The sequence below is a fragment of the Pantherophis guttatus genome, chromosome 9 (assembly GCF_059756535.1).
Source record: "Pantherophis guttatus breed Tessera chromosome 9, ASM5975653v1, whole genome shotgun sequence".
Taxonomy (NCBI): Eukaryota; Metazoa; Chordata; class Lepidosauria; order Squamata; family Colubridae; genus Pantherophis; species Pantherophis guttatus.
In genome coordinates, this window is record NC_142071.1 from 27,578,385 (window position 1) to 27,593,125 (window position 14,741).

The 14,741-nt window shown below is 46.6% G+C and overlaps 1 protein-coding gene across 12 annotated transcripts in view; it reads left to right on the forward strand.

Annotated features, from left to right (window-relative positions):
• LOC148112507 (uncharacterized) overlaps positions 1–14,741 on the forward strand; it is a 243,759-nt gene that overhangs the window by 145,680 nt on the left and 83,338 nt on the right. For 4 of the 12 annotated variants that reach the window (XR_015729346.1, XR_015729347.1, XR_015729348.1 and 1 more), the window contains one exon: positions 9,940–10,170. The exons of 7 other annotated variants lie outside the window; for them this stretch is intronic. Coding sequence is in view for 1 of the 5 variants with exons in the window: in XM_087875694.1 (XP_087731820.1) it covers positions 9,515–9,626 (112 nt within the window). In the remaining 4 variants the exon portion in view is untranslated. One more of the 12 variants, XM_087875694.1, reaches the window with a different exon arrangement.

Consider the following 14,741-nt stretch of genomic DNA (forward strand, 5'->3'; position numbering starts at 1 on the left):
TATATTGTATGTTTTTTTAAATTTTGGCTGTTCACCGCCCCGAGTCCTTCGGGAGAGGGGGCGGTATAAAAATTTTAAAAAATAAATAAAGTAAAAAATAAATAAATCTCTATACCTGTAATCGTGAGCCTATGGCACGTGTGCCACAAGTGGCACACATAGCCATATCTGTGGGCACGCGAGCATTGCCCTAGCTGAGCTCCAGGATACATGCGCATACCGGCCATCTGATTTTTGGGCCTGCCAGGCCCACTGGAAGTTGGGAAACAGGCCATTTCCAGCCTCCAGAGGGCCTCTGAGGGGGTGGAAAAGGCCAAGAAAGCCTCTGGAACCTGGGGAGGGCGAAAAACGGGCCTACCAGGCCCACCGATAACCTTTTTGCCGTCGCATGCCAAAAGCGGGGTTTAGCGCAGGGGGGTCATGCACACATGCATGCGTGGGGGTGCAGGGGGCATTGAATTATGGGTGTGGGCACCCGAGCACGCGACCCACCCGCGCTTCCCCCCCATTTTTGGCACGCGACGGCAAAAAGTTTAGCCATCACTGCTATATACTATCACATGTGGTGGATGTGTATCAAAGCAATAAATTTTTGGAAGAAAATGTGTAGCTGGCTGGAAAAAATAATTAAACAGAATATATTATTGAAACCGAAACTTTTTTTCCTTCCATCAGACCGTATGCAACAGGTTAAGACCGAAAGCACAGCATGAGGGTCAATCCAAACGTCATGATTTCTCACGTCCCTTTTAACAACATCTGTACCAGTTGTTTTTGATATCTTCCTTCTGCATTGCAAACGGAACCTTCCTAGGGGAGAATTCACGAAAGGGAAGACAGAACATCAGGCTGAAATCTCCCTTGGCTCTCTGAGCCAGTCTTGTGGTTCCTTGAAACTGCCTAATATTACAAGTGGCGAAAATGGGGCCCCTTTTTGTAAACCGAACATCACATGAATTTTTTTTTTCCCCGATCCTCCCTCGTTTCTTAAAATAGGTTGGGTGCAGAGTTTCTCCCCCACGCCCCAAATTAAAACAGCCAAAACTGTCAAGTTCTTTCTAAGGAATCCCAAGTTTCTTAAAAACTTGGGATTTATTATTATTATTATTATTATTATTATTATTATTATTATTATTGTTGTTGTTGTTGTTGTTGTTGTTGTTGTTGTTGTTGTTGTTATTATTATTATTATTATTATTATTATTTGCAAGAACTTGATTTTTTTAAAGTAGACACGGTCAAGTTGTTGTGAGAAGGATCCTTTTTAGAGGGCCTCTTGACATTTTCTGTAAATATTCCATATTTTCCTGGAACTGTCAGGCGACGCCTGCCAAATGGTCTTGGTATGTTTGCAACGGGCTCGGCCAACTTTGATGCAATTGGCAAAGACTCGGTGGGTTGATGCAATCTCTATTTGCAACCTCATTCGCACATACGGTAGAAAATGCCTGGGCTTGCTTTAAACGAACTTGCCAAAGGATCGGAGTTTACCTTGCTTTTCAAGAATGGGAAAGTGGCTTAGAACGAAATGTTGGCCTGTTGTTTCCCCCTTGTGTTACTATGATGGGGTAGCTGTCTTTACATATTTATGGCCGTCTTTGAGATTTTTCTACTGTGTGTTGTCTGTAATGTATGTTTGTGTGATGGACTTAAATGGTTACAGCAGAACCTTATGGACATTTGACTGTCCCATTGGGATCCACAGCGCTTACTTTTCAGCACAAGTATTTTGATATTAGAGGGATGCAGTGGCTCAATGGCTAAGATGCTGAGCTTGTCGATCGAAAGGTCGGCAGTTCAGCGGTTCGAATCCCTAGCGCTGTGTAACGGGATGAGCTCCCGTTACTTGTCCCAGCTTCTGCCAACCTAGCAGTTCGAAAGCACGTAAAAAAAAAAAAAATGCAAGTAGAAAAATAGGGACCACCTTTGGTGGGAAGGCAACAGCGTTCTGTGTGCCTTTGGCGTTGAGTCATGCCAGCCACATGACCACGGAGACGTCTTTGGACGGCGCTGGCTCTTCGGCTTTGCAACGGAGATGAGCACCGCCCCCTAGAGTCAGGAACGACTAGCACATATATGCGAGGAGAACTTTTATCTTATTTTGGTATTGCAGCTTCTAAAACTTTCCCAATAATTTTGTGCCGGAAGGCAGATCATCAATATTCAAAACCGGGATGAGAAATCCCTGGATCAGATTGGAGTTAAGTAGTAGACTTGTCCTGTTGAATATCCACTTCCCTCAACCTGTGGAGCAGAACCAATTTCCTCATCAGCAGGTGCAGGAGAAATAAAATTGTCCTCTTGGAAGGTGCTAAGAGATTAAACAGGTTATAATTGAGGCTTTTCAGAGAGTCAAGTTTTAAGTGAGGTCACAAGACCCTCAAGGTGTTTAATTAATATGTAGCCCGATAAGGAGATGGAATATTTAAAAGTACTGAATGCAGAAAGCTACTGTGAAATTGCCAGTTGTGAAAAAAAGGAGGGAGGGAGGGAAGGAGTGATGGATGGATAGATGGGAAGGGAGGGAGGGAAGGAAGGTGGGAGGAGGAGGGAGTGGAGGGAGGGAGGAAGGGGGAGGGGGGAGGAAGGAAGGGAGGGAGGGAGGGAGGGAGGGAGGAAGGAAGGAAGGAAGGAAGGAAGGAAAGAAGGAAGGATGATGGAAGGGGAAGAAGGAAGGAGGGAGGGGAAGAGAGGGGGAGGAAGGAGTGATGGTGGAAGGGAAGGGTGGAAGAAGAAAGGAAGGAGGGAGAGGGGATGGAGGGAGGAAGGAAGGAAGAAAGGAGGGATGATAGAAGGAGGGAGGGGGAGGGAGGGAGAAGGAGGGAGGAGGGAGGAGGAAGGAAGGAAGGAAAGAAGGATGATGGAAGGGGAAGAAGAAAGGAAGGAAGAAGGGGAGGGGGAGGGGGAGAGAGGAAGGAGTGATGAAGGAAGGGAAGGGTGGAAGAAGAAAGGAAGGAGGGAGGGGATGGAGGGAGGGAGGGAGGAAGGAAGAAAGAAAGGAGGGAGGGATGACGGAAGGAGGGAGGGGGAGGGAGGGGAGGGGAGGAAGGGAGGGAGGGAGGAGGAAGGAAGAAGGAAGGAAGGAAAGAAGGATGATGGAAGGGGAAGAAGAAAGGAAGGAAGAAGGGGAGGGGGAGGGGGAGAGAGGAAGGAGTGATGAAGGAAGGGAAGGGTGGAAGAAGAAAGGAAGGAGGGAGGGGAGGGAGGGAGGGAGGGAGGAAGGAAGAAAGAAAGGAGGGAGGGATGACGGAAGGAGGGAGGGGGAGGGAGGGGAGGGGAGGAAGGGAGGGAGGGAGGAGGAAGGAAGAAGGAAGGAAGGAAAGAAGGATGATGGAAGGGGAAGAAGAAAGGAAGGAGGGAGGGGAGAGGGAGGGAGGGAGGAGTGATGATGGAAGGGAAGGGAGGAAGAAGAAAGGAAGGAGGGAGACGGGTGGGAGGAGTGATGAAAGGGAGGGAAGTTGTACCAAAGAAAACAAATTGGATTTTACAATATCCTTGTATGTTTCATTTTGGTTTGCCTGAATTGATCGACCCTTGTTACAAAACTCATTCCCCCCACCCCTCCCCCAATGTTGCATTCACAGTCATTTAACTTAAGCATCTGAGTGTGATCCAGTCTGGATTATAATATCAGAATAATTCAGAATTACGGACAGGTGCCGACAGCCTTCCTCCTTCCTTGGAGGTGATGGCATTTCTGGGCTGGGGGGAAAAAAATCCTTGGAGGTCATCTCCTCGTCCCTCTTTCGAGCATTTCATCTCATCACTTGGCCTTCTTTTGCACTTGTGCGTTTCTCCTTTGATGTATCTGCTACCAAAGGAAAGCAAAAGAAAGAAACGGTGGAAGAGGAGGAAGGGATGCAAATAACGATTCTTTCACAGGGCTCTCTGCTGCAGTTAGATATTGAACAGCTGGAACGATATCCAGTGGAGACATTTAGGAGTCAAATGTTCATTGATCTCAGCCAGATAATCAAGAAAGCCTCAGCGTGATCAGGTGGCACCGACGGAGATGCTTCTTGTTGAGAAGAAATCCAACAGCGGTTGCACCCAACGGGAAATTACGAAGGGTTTGCAGCAGGGGTGAAATCCAGCAGGTTCTGACAGGTTCTGGAGAACCGGTAGCGGAAATTTTGAGCAGTTCGGAGAACCGGCAAATGCCACCTCTGGCTGGCCCCAGAGTGGGGTGGGAAAGGAGATTTTGCAGTGTCCTTCCCCTGGAGTGGGGTGGGAATGGAGATTTTGCAGTATCCTTCCCCTGGAGTGGGGTGGGAATGGAGATTTTGCAGTATCCTTCCCCTGGAGTGGGGTGGGAATGGAGATTTTGCAGTGTCCTTCCCCTGGAGTGGGGTGGGAATGGAGATTTTGCAGTATCCTTCCCCTGGAGTGGGGTGGGAATGGAGATTTTGCAGTATCCTTCCCCTGGAGTGGGGTGGGAAAGGAGATTTTGCAGTGTCCTTCCCCTGGAGTGGGGTGGGAATGGAGATTTTGCAGTGTCCTTCCCCTGGAGTGGGGTGGGAAAGGAGATTTTGCAGTATCCTTCCCCTGGAGTGGGGTGGGAATGGAGATTTTGCAGTATCCTTCCCCTGGAGTGGGGAGGGAATGAGGATTTTGCACTATCCTTCCCCAGGAATGGGGTGGGAATGGAGATTTTGCAGTGCCCTTCCCCTGGAGTGGGGTGGGAATGGAGATTTTGCAGTATCCTTCCCCTGCCACGCCCACCAAGCCACATTACGCCACGCCCACCAAGCCACGCCCACAGAACCGGTAGTAAAAAAAAACCTGGATTTCACTTCTGGTTTGCAGTCTTTTCTTTCTAGTTTGAAGAGAAGAACCCCTTCCCTTATCTGCCCTATCTTGGATCCATAGATAGGTTGATGTCTTACAAAAAGGCGATTTGTCTATGGAGAGTCTCACTCATCTAGTTTAATGAGATGAAGGACTAGGGGCAGAGCTGGTATTCAGCTGCCCTCCCCCTGCCCTCCCCCTGCCCCCGCCCTATTTAGGCACATTTTTGAGGCCAGGCGCTGGCGCTCACATTTTCGGTGCTGGGCGAACTGTGAGAATACAACAACAGCACTAACTTTAATAAGTTGACTCCTTAAAGCATCTGTGTCATTTTTCATCCTGGCACGGAGGCCTGAAGGAGAGGATGCTTTAATGATCAGAGAGCTGGTCCGCTTGCCCCTTGTGTATGATTCAAAGCACATGCAGAAATAGTTTTCAGTGAGCGCACAGCTCTTATCAATATGCAGAAACGTTTCTTTGCCCCGAAGTTCAGATTCTTCTGTGCCTGGTTCTCCTTGCATGTGTTTGGATGAAACTCCGTTTAGGTGGTATCTCTCTCTCTCCTAGATAAATTTAAGTGAACATATGCTAGGAACAGGGACTTCTTGGTGGTAGCACCCAGGGAAGGGCTTCAAAAATTTTAGCAAGGGATTCTCTTGCTGGTTGCTGGGTGGGCGTGACCATGGTGGGTGTGGCCTTGTCGGCCTCCTGCACCACAGTGGGGGAGGGCGTTTTTGCCCTTCCCAGGCTCTAGAGGCTTTTCTCGAGTCTCCAGGAAGGCAAAAAGCCTGGATAGCTCAGCAGACTAATGCATTGTAATTTAACACCAGCTGTCTGCAATTAAAGTAAGATCGAATCTCACCAGGCTCAAGGTTGACTCAGCCTTCCATCCTTTCTAAGGTAGGTAAATTGAGGACCCAGTTTGTGGGGGCAATAAGATGACTTTGTAAAAAGATACAAAAGTATGAAGGCTATTGCTTAACGCATTGTAAGCCGCCCTGAGTCTCTGGAGAAGGGCGGCATATAAATCAAATAAAAAAATTAAAAAAAAAATTAAAAAAAAACGGCCTCCCCAGGCTCCGGAGGCCCTCCTGAACTTCCAGTAGGCCCATTTTTCACCCTCCCCGAGCCTCCGCGTGGGCCCTGCACTTACCTGCATCCAAAATGGGCCAGATGGGCACTCCTGGGAGGGACGGGGTGGGGTGGGTGGGGCCAGCCAGGAGTGGGATTTGTGGGTTCTCCTAACTGCAGAGAATCTTAGCTAGGGGTTCTCCCGAACCCCTGCGAACTCCCAGCATCCCACCCCTGGTAGCACCTTCTATCAAGAATATTCTGTTTTAGAGACTATATTTCTGACAACGGGGGCCAACATTAATTCTGCCATCTTGGAGCAAGTGCTCGATAAATCTAATATTGGGCACCAATCAGAAAGCTGGAAAATTAAGCAATCGCTTGTTATTCCGCTTCACCCAAACTGTATTAGTAACCCTGTTGATAAAAACTTTCTGGCCTGTTTGATTTTGTATTGAAAAAAAAAAAAGATCTGAGGGACGATACTAATGTGCTCTTTAAATGTGTGTGTGTGTGTGTGTGTGTGTGTGTGTGTGTGTGTGTGTGTGTGTATTGTTTATTTTAATAGGAGCTTGGTCCTAAATGGGGGCTTTGGGCCCACAGTTTTTTTTGACTCAGTCTCCTTTCCAAATTGCTTGCAAACTGCCCCAAGAATGCCTTTATGAGTTGGAAGGAAGATCAGACTTTTAAAATAAATCAATGTTATATTTCCTGCTCTCTGAATCACTTCCTACATTCAGACTGATCCTTGGCAAGGAGGCTGAACAAATAATCATAGTCAATTTAACGAAACAGTAAAACAACTGTCACATCTGAAATATTCACCCAGGAAGGTCTACCCTAGTATGACTTGGAATGAGTTATGCGGTCACATTGATAGCATAAGCTCCATTAATCGCAGCCTTGTCCAGGATTAATATGCCATTTTGCTATCGCTTTTTTTTTCTCCTTTTCACTGGTAGTATTATTCGATTACTAATGCACCAAGGAGGAGTCACCCTTACCAAAAGTATTAGAAAGGAAGGTTGACTCAACAATGGTATTCATCCCAAGATGTGAGATGGTTATTCCCTCGTTTAACTTCCAGTAAGAAATATTACGGATGTTTTTTTTTAAAAAAGAAAAAATGGCACAAGTGTATTCTGAGCAGGGGTGAAATGTAAAATTTGTTACTACCGGTTCTGTGGGCATGGCTTGGTGGGGGAGGGGTAATGTGACTGGGTGGGCGTAGCCAACTTTTTAAAAAAAAAAACTTTTCAAAGCAATTTTTTCTAATGCTTTGAAAAACCTCTGCCGATCAGGCAACTCAGCTGGGATTGTCAGAGAGGCTTTTTAAAAAATGCTTTGAAAGGTCTCTCTGACGATCGGGCAACTCAGCTGGGATCGTCAGAGACTTTTCAAAGCATTTTTTTAACCACTTCTTTGGCCAAGAGGTTGCAGAAAAAAATGCTTTGAAAAGCCTCTGACGATCCCAGCTGAACTGCGCGATCATCAGAAGCTTTTTTTTTTTTACTTTTAAAAGCATTTTTTCGTCGGAAGAGGTTGTAGAAAAAATGCTTTTAAAAGTAAAAAAAAAAGCCTCTGATGATCGTGTGGTTCAGCTGGGCATGGTGGGGGGGTGGGGACACAGGGATTTTTGCTACCAGTTCTCCGAACCACCCGCTACCATCACTACCGGATCAGGTGATCCGGTCCGAACAGATAGCATTTCACCCCTGATTCTGAGTAATCTTCTTTTCCAAAGAGAAAAGGACCATGGTAGTTTAGGGCAGGGGTGAAATGCTACCAGTTCGCTCCAGTTCAAGTAAACCTGCAGTGGTGGCAGCTGAGGCTCCACCCACCCGCCTGGACGTAATTTTAAAACCAGGAAGTAACCTGTTTTTGATCCTCTGCACATGCACAGAGGGTCTAAAATCGATTGTGAAGATGGCGCGTGCGCTTCCGAACCGGTAGGGAAGGTAAATAGATTTCACCCCTGGTTTAGGGTAGCTATGGCAGAGGTGGTATTCAGCAGATTCTGACCAGTTCTGGAGAACTGGTAGCGGGAAATTTTGAGTACTTTGGAGAACTGGTAAATACCACCTCTGACTGGCCCCACCAAGTCACACCCACAGAACCGGTAGTAAAAAAATTTGAATCCCACCACTGATCCCTATGAATTTTTTTTTTTAATCTTGAAATATTGTTATCCGCCAGAGCAGATTTTGCTGCAGCCAAAGAGGAGGAAAGTAACTTACACCATGGCTGTTCTTTGTTCACAACTGAAAGTGTGAAAATCAGTGCACGTTCCAGAAACAGGCATTAAATGGAATAAATGCAAACCGAAGGAAGTTTGCAATAAAATATAATGATGCTAAGTTTGGGGAAGTGACATTTAGAATTGCAGAAAGGAAGAACGTCTTCTTAGGAAACCAATAATAGCCTGAGGGGCTGTTTTTTTAAAAAACTTAACGATTCGCCGAGAATCAAGGGCCACTTAATAACACATGAATCCTAGCAACTGTCAAAAAGAACTAGATTTCTAGGGATCTTTTGCTCTCCAAACTTGAGTTGGCTTTTCTCCAGTTATAAAAACTTGAAGTTTGGGATTGATTCGAGAATTAGGTCAGCGTGACCATATTCTCACAGCTTTGCAACAAGGAGGAGCGTTTGAAGTCCTGATTACTTTTCTTTCTTTTTTTTTTAAGCGTAAAGATATGGGGATGTGACTTTGGCTAGATGAACAAACGTGTGTTCCTAAATTTGGAAACGTGACCATGTTTCAAGGATCAATTCATGAATTGTCTATTCCTAGACCCTTGACTTTAATGGGCACAGTGAGCCACAATCTGTTGGGTTTGCAACAGTGGTGGGTTCCTCCCGGTTCGGCCAAACCAGTAGCGGTGACGATATGACGTCACCGAACTTGTTCTCTTTGTTCAGAAGCTGGGCCCTCCCATCCCACTGCGTTATTCTTACCTTTTATTTGGCCCTGCCCCCAATCTATTCGCTGCCTCCCAAGTCCCAGCTGATCAGCTAGAAGGAAAAAAACTGTTTAAACCCTTGCCGCAGGGCTTCAAAGTGCCGCCCTACAGCTGATACAGTTAAAAGGCAGTGTGGTGGTAGACCAGTGCGCTCCAAAAACAGATGGGTAGACCAGTGCCTCCAAAAACAAATAGGTAGACCGGAACGCTCCAAGAACAAATGGGTAGATCGGTACAGCTCTGCAAGCAGTTAAAAGCCTGGTAGACCAGTACCTCTGCTAAATGAGCCGAGGTGGCGCAGTGGTTAGAGTGCAATACTGCAGCTACTTCAGCTGACTGCTAGTTCAGCAGATCAGCGGATCAAATCTCACCAGGCTCAAGGTTGACTCAGCCTTCCATCCTTCCGAGCTGGGTAAAATGAGGACCCAGATTGTTGGGGGGCAATATGCTATTTAGTATACTGTCTTTGGTGTAAGCCGCCCAGAGTCCTCGGAGAGTGGGCGGCATAGGAATATGAATAATAAAAAATAAAATAAAAAAATAAATCCTAAAGAATTGTCACATGACCATCAAACCACGCCCACAAAATAAGCTACGCCCACAGAACCGGTAGTAAAAAAAATTAGAACCCACTCCTGGTTTGCAAGCAGATCTGGGCCTGCTAAGCCTCTGTGTGGCTTTTTCCTCTGCAGTTTGAAATTCCTGGGCTGGAAATTGCATTGGAGACCAAGAGTAAGATCAGAAAACGAAGGATGGGAGATACCAATAGAAGAGAACATACGTCAAGAAGAGAATATTTATTGAACCGTGGGGTCCTTGGTGCTCTCTGAGCTCGGTCATGTTTTTGCAGACGTTTCGTGACCCAGTGGCGGAAGATCATCAGTGCTTGAAGGGAGTGGGATTTGTGGAGAGGAGGAAGAGGAGGAGGGGGAGAAGGACGACAATGACTGTGGGTGCTTGGTGCTCCCCGAGCTTGGTTACTTTCTTGCAGACAATTCATTACCCAAACTAGGTAACTTCATCAGTGCTAGAAGGGAGTGGGTTTACAAGGAGGAGGAGGAGGAGGAGGACGACTGTGGGTGCTTGTTGCTCTCTGAGCTTGGTTATTTTCTTGCAGACTTTTCATAACTAGGGGTGAAATCCAGCAGGTTCTGACAGGTTCTGGAGAACCGGTAGCGGAAATTTTGAGCAGTTCGGAGAACCGGTAGTGGAAATTTTGAGCAGTTCGGAGAACTGGCAAATACCACCTCTGGCTGGCCCCAGAGTGGGGTGGGAATTGAGATTTTGCAGTATCCTTCCCCTGCCATGCCCACCAAGCCACGCCCACCAAGCCACGCCCACAGAACTGGTAAGTAAAAAAAATTGGATTTCACCACTGTTCTCCAGTGATGAAAGATCATCAGTGCTTGAAGGGAGTGGGATTTGTGGAGAGGATGAGGAGGAGGAGGAGGAGGAGGAGGAGGAGGAGGAGGAGGAGGAGGAGGAGGAGGAGGAGGAGGACTGTAGGGTCCTTGGTGCTTTCTGATTTTGGATATTTTCTTGCAGACGTTTCATTACCAACCTAAGGAACATCATCAGAAGATGTTCCCTATTCTGGGGGTCAAATATCTGCAGGTAATAGATGTTCAGAGAGCACCAAGGACGATCTGAGTTGCCTGATCAGCAGAGGCTTTTCAAAGCATTAGAAAAAATGTTTTGAAAAGTTTTTTTTTTAAAAAAAAAAGTTGGCCATGCCCACCCAGTCACATTAACCCCCCCACACCAAGCCATGCCCACAGAACCGGTAGTAACAAATTTTACATTTCACCCCTGCCAAGGATCCTCCTGTGGGAGCTATCCAGGCAGGTGCATACTCTTGCTAATGCAGAAGCATCTTGTTATGGTTCAAATCTCTTCTCATTCTCTGCGACTGTACAGACGTCGCCTCAGTCAGACTGTTTTTCTCTGCAACTGCTTCTTTGAATACTTGCAAACTTCTGCCTGTTTTCACCAGCGTCTACCCATCCTGCTTTCGGTTGCTCTTTTGCACGACAATTCCCGTCTGCTGTTCCAAGACTCCGTCTTTGACAATGACTCAATGACTTTGCGTTATGTCTGCAGAATCCTTGCGCTTTAGCTTAGTTGCGAACGCCGCTTTCAGTGGGTTGTTGTTGTGTTGTTGTTTTTTCTCGGCATCCAACTCCGAAGGACTTCTTCCTCTTGAAGGCCAAGGTCTTCCCACCCTTTTGTCTCCAGCCCCAGCAGTTGAAAGGCATCGATTCTATTTCGTTCAGTTTTTTTTCTGACCGTCCAGCTTCCTTGTTACCGCTGGGAAAAGTGTGTCCTTGAGAGTCCATAGCTCCGTTGTCAGTGTTGTGTCTTGCATTCCGAGATTATAGGGACCACCCAGCTGTCTGCAACGGACTTCAAAGAAATAGTACATCTAAGAACCCTGCCAAGCTACTCGCTGTTGAGGTTATACGATCAAGGGGGAGGAAAGCACTCCAGGTGTGCGATAGACCTCATTGTGGGTCCTGGTTTTTGTCCAACCTTGGCACCGTTGATACTGTATATTAAAAATAGGGCGGTATAGAATAAGAGTAGGGCGGTATAGAAATCAAATCAAATCAAATAAATAAAATAAAATAAAAATGCAAAGTGGTTGTCGTGTAACATGTACCCTATAGAGGGTTTTTTCCCCACCTTAAACAGAACGAACATGAGATAGCTACTCAACCAGATGGGACAGAAACAGGGGTGGGCTGCCGGGGGTCCGTAGGGGTTCGGGAGAAACTCTAGCTAAGATTCTGTGCAGTTCGGAGAACCCCCAAATCCCACTCCTGGCTGGCCCCACCCACCCCTCCCCTCCCAGGAGTCCCCACGCGGCCCGTTTTGGATGCAAGTAATGCAGGGCGCGCGTGGTGGTTTGAGGAGGGCGAAAAATAGGCCTACTGGAAGTTGGGGAAGGCCGGAAATGAGCCTGTTTCCTGCCTCCAGAGGGCCTCTGGAGCCTGGGGAGGCCGTTTTTGCCCTTCTGGAGGCTCGAGGAAAGCCTCCAGAGCCCAGGGAGGGCAAAAACGCCCCGCCCCCCACCCGCCCCCCCGTGGTGCAAGAGGCCAACTAGGCCACACCCACCATGGCCACGCCCACCCACCCACCCAATCGGGCAAAGAACCCCTTGTTTAAATTTTTGAAGCCCACCCCTCGACAGAGACGAACATCTCCCCATGCCCCATCCTCAACTTAGGATCACAACGGATGCTAAGTGATCTGAAGAGATATCCTGTACTGACCCTAAGGTCTACTGCAGCTGATACCCTACAAATCTTTAAATCAACTTTGCAATAGCAATAGCGCTTAGACTTTTATGCAGGTAGTCCTTGACTTATGACCATAATTGAGCCCAAAATGTATGCTGCTGAGTGAGAAGAAGTGTGTCAAGTGGGTTTTGTCCCCCTTTTACGACTTTTCTTGCCACGTGCGTTAAGTGAGTCACTGCAGTTGTTAAAAGTTAGTAACAGGGTTGTTAAGTGAACGTCGAATTGGCAATTTATGATCAAACAGTTGAAAATGATGGATTTTGGGGACAGATTCATAAATACGATCCAAACTATTCCTCAAAAGGGTTTCTCTGGTGCCTGTTGACCCACCTGTTGTGACCCAAGTAGGTATTATCAGACACAATCAGTTCGAAAACAAACAGACTTTATTAGAACAGCTGAGAATTAACTCATTTTAATTCAAATTAAATCAAAACAAATTCTTCATAACACAATTCTTCAGCCTTATCACCAACCTTGGTCTACTTTGGCAACCTGCCAAAGGCTTTTCTTGGCAAAAGTTCAGAAGCAGAAGACGCCGACAAGAAATAAATGTAGCAAGACAAGAAACAAATCTATCAACGTTGAGCTGTTGCTGGTCTTTTAAGCCTTATGGGAGGGGCCAATCATCTCCTGGCCTTACTCCTGAGTCGTCCTTTTTGCTTTAGCTGCTCTTGCCTTCTGGCAGCTCTTCGCATGCGTGCACTAGGAACAGGCTCCTCCTGTTCCTCTGCCTCTCTACTGTCAGCCTCTGGAGGCTCAGGAGTCCGCACATCACTCCCAGATGGCCCTGGCCCCATCTCTGCCTCCGACGCAGAGCCCTCATCTGGGCCTTCCCCAGCCTCCAGGACTGGCCCATGTTCTTCCTCAGCCTCCTCACTGTCCGACTCCGATGCCAGCTCTGCAGGCTGCTGGCAGACCACAACACCACCAAACGCCAACTGCCACCAGCAGTAAGCTACCGTACCTTCTTCCATAAGGAGATGCTAGAAGGTAAGTGCATTAAATTTCTAGTTGCTTTCCAGTCTTCCTTGGGTGGATCTTTGGGTACAAAGAACTCCCAAAGTTTCGTGGTTCTTCCAACCCTTACAGAAGAACAACCCTGTTTCTAAAACATGGCCAACACAAACATGGAATAATTAGAGATGTTCATTGCCAGCCACTATCCACTTGTGGGCCCTTGGGTACTAAATAATTACCCACTTGGTGTGGTTATCAAATTCACTAATTACCCACAGAAATTGGGATCAGGTGTTAACTGCCTGAGCCGTATCCTCCAAAGAGCTGGTAAAGCCGAATAGAGATGTGGTTTTATGTCAAACTTGGGGAAATAGGTCCGATATCTATCAGTGTTTTTATCTCTCTAGAGCAACATTTCTCAACGCGTGGACTTCAACTCCTAGAATTCCCCAACCAGCATAGGACATCTTCATTCTGGGAGTTGAAGTCCCCAAGTCTTCAAAGTTGCCAAGGTTGGTCATCCCTGGTATAGAATAATGAATAACAGAGTTGGAAGGGACCTTGGAGGTCTTCTAGTCCATCCCCTTGCTTAGGCAGGAAACTCTACATCACTTCAGACAAATGGTTATCTAATCTCTTCTTAAAAACTTCCAGTGTTGGAGCATTTACAACTTCTGGAGGCAAGTTGTCCCACTGATTAATTGTTCTAGCTGTCAGGAAAGTTCTTCTTAGTTCTAAGTTGCTTTTCTCCTTGATTAGTTTCCACCCATTGCTTCTTGTTCTGCCTTTAGGGGCTTTGGAGAATAGGTTGACCCCCTCTTCTTTGGGGCAGCCCCTCAAATATCGGAAGACTGCTATCACGTCACCCCTAGTCCTTCTTTTCATCAAACTAGACATATCCAGTTCCAGCAACCGTTCTTTATATGTTTTAGCTTCCAGTCCTCTAATCATCTTTGTTGCTCTTCTCTGCACTCTTTCTAGAGTCTCCACATCTTTTTTACATCGTGGCGACCAAAATCTGGATGCAGTATTCCAAGTGTGGCCTTACCAAGGCCTTATAAAGTAGTTTTTTTAAAAAATTGATTTATATGCCGCCCTTCTCCGGAGACTCAGTGTGGCTTACAATGCATTAAGCAATAGCCTTCATCCTTTTGTATATTTATACAAAGTCAGCTTATTGCCCCCACAACTGGGTCCTCAATTTACCTACCTTAGAAAGGATGGAAGGCTGAGTCAACCTTGAGCCTGGCGAGATTCGAACCTGCAGTAATTGCAGGCAGCTGGTCTTCATAACAGGGTGCTTTAGACCACTGTACTACCAAGTATTAACCCTTCACATGATCTTGATTCTATCCCTCTGTTTATGCAGCCTAGAACTGTGCTGGCTTTTTTGGCAGCTGCTGCACACGGCTGGCTCATATTTAAGTGATTGTCCACTAGGACGCCGAGATCCCTCTCACAGTCACCACTATTGAGCGAGGTACCAGATATACTGTACCTGTGCATTTTGTTTTTCTTGCCTAAATGTAGAACCTTACTTTTTTTCACCATTGAATTTCATTTTGTTAGATAGCGCCCAATGTTCAAGTCTGTCAAGATCCTTCTGTATCTTGAGCCTATCTTCTGGAGTGTTGGCTATTCCTGCCAGCTTGGTGTCATC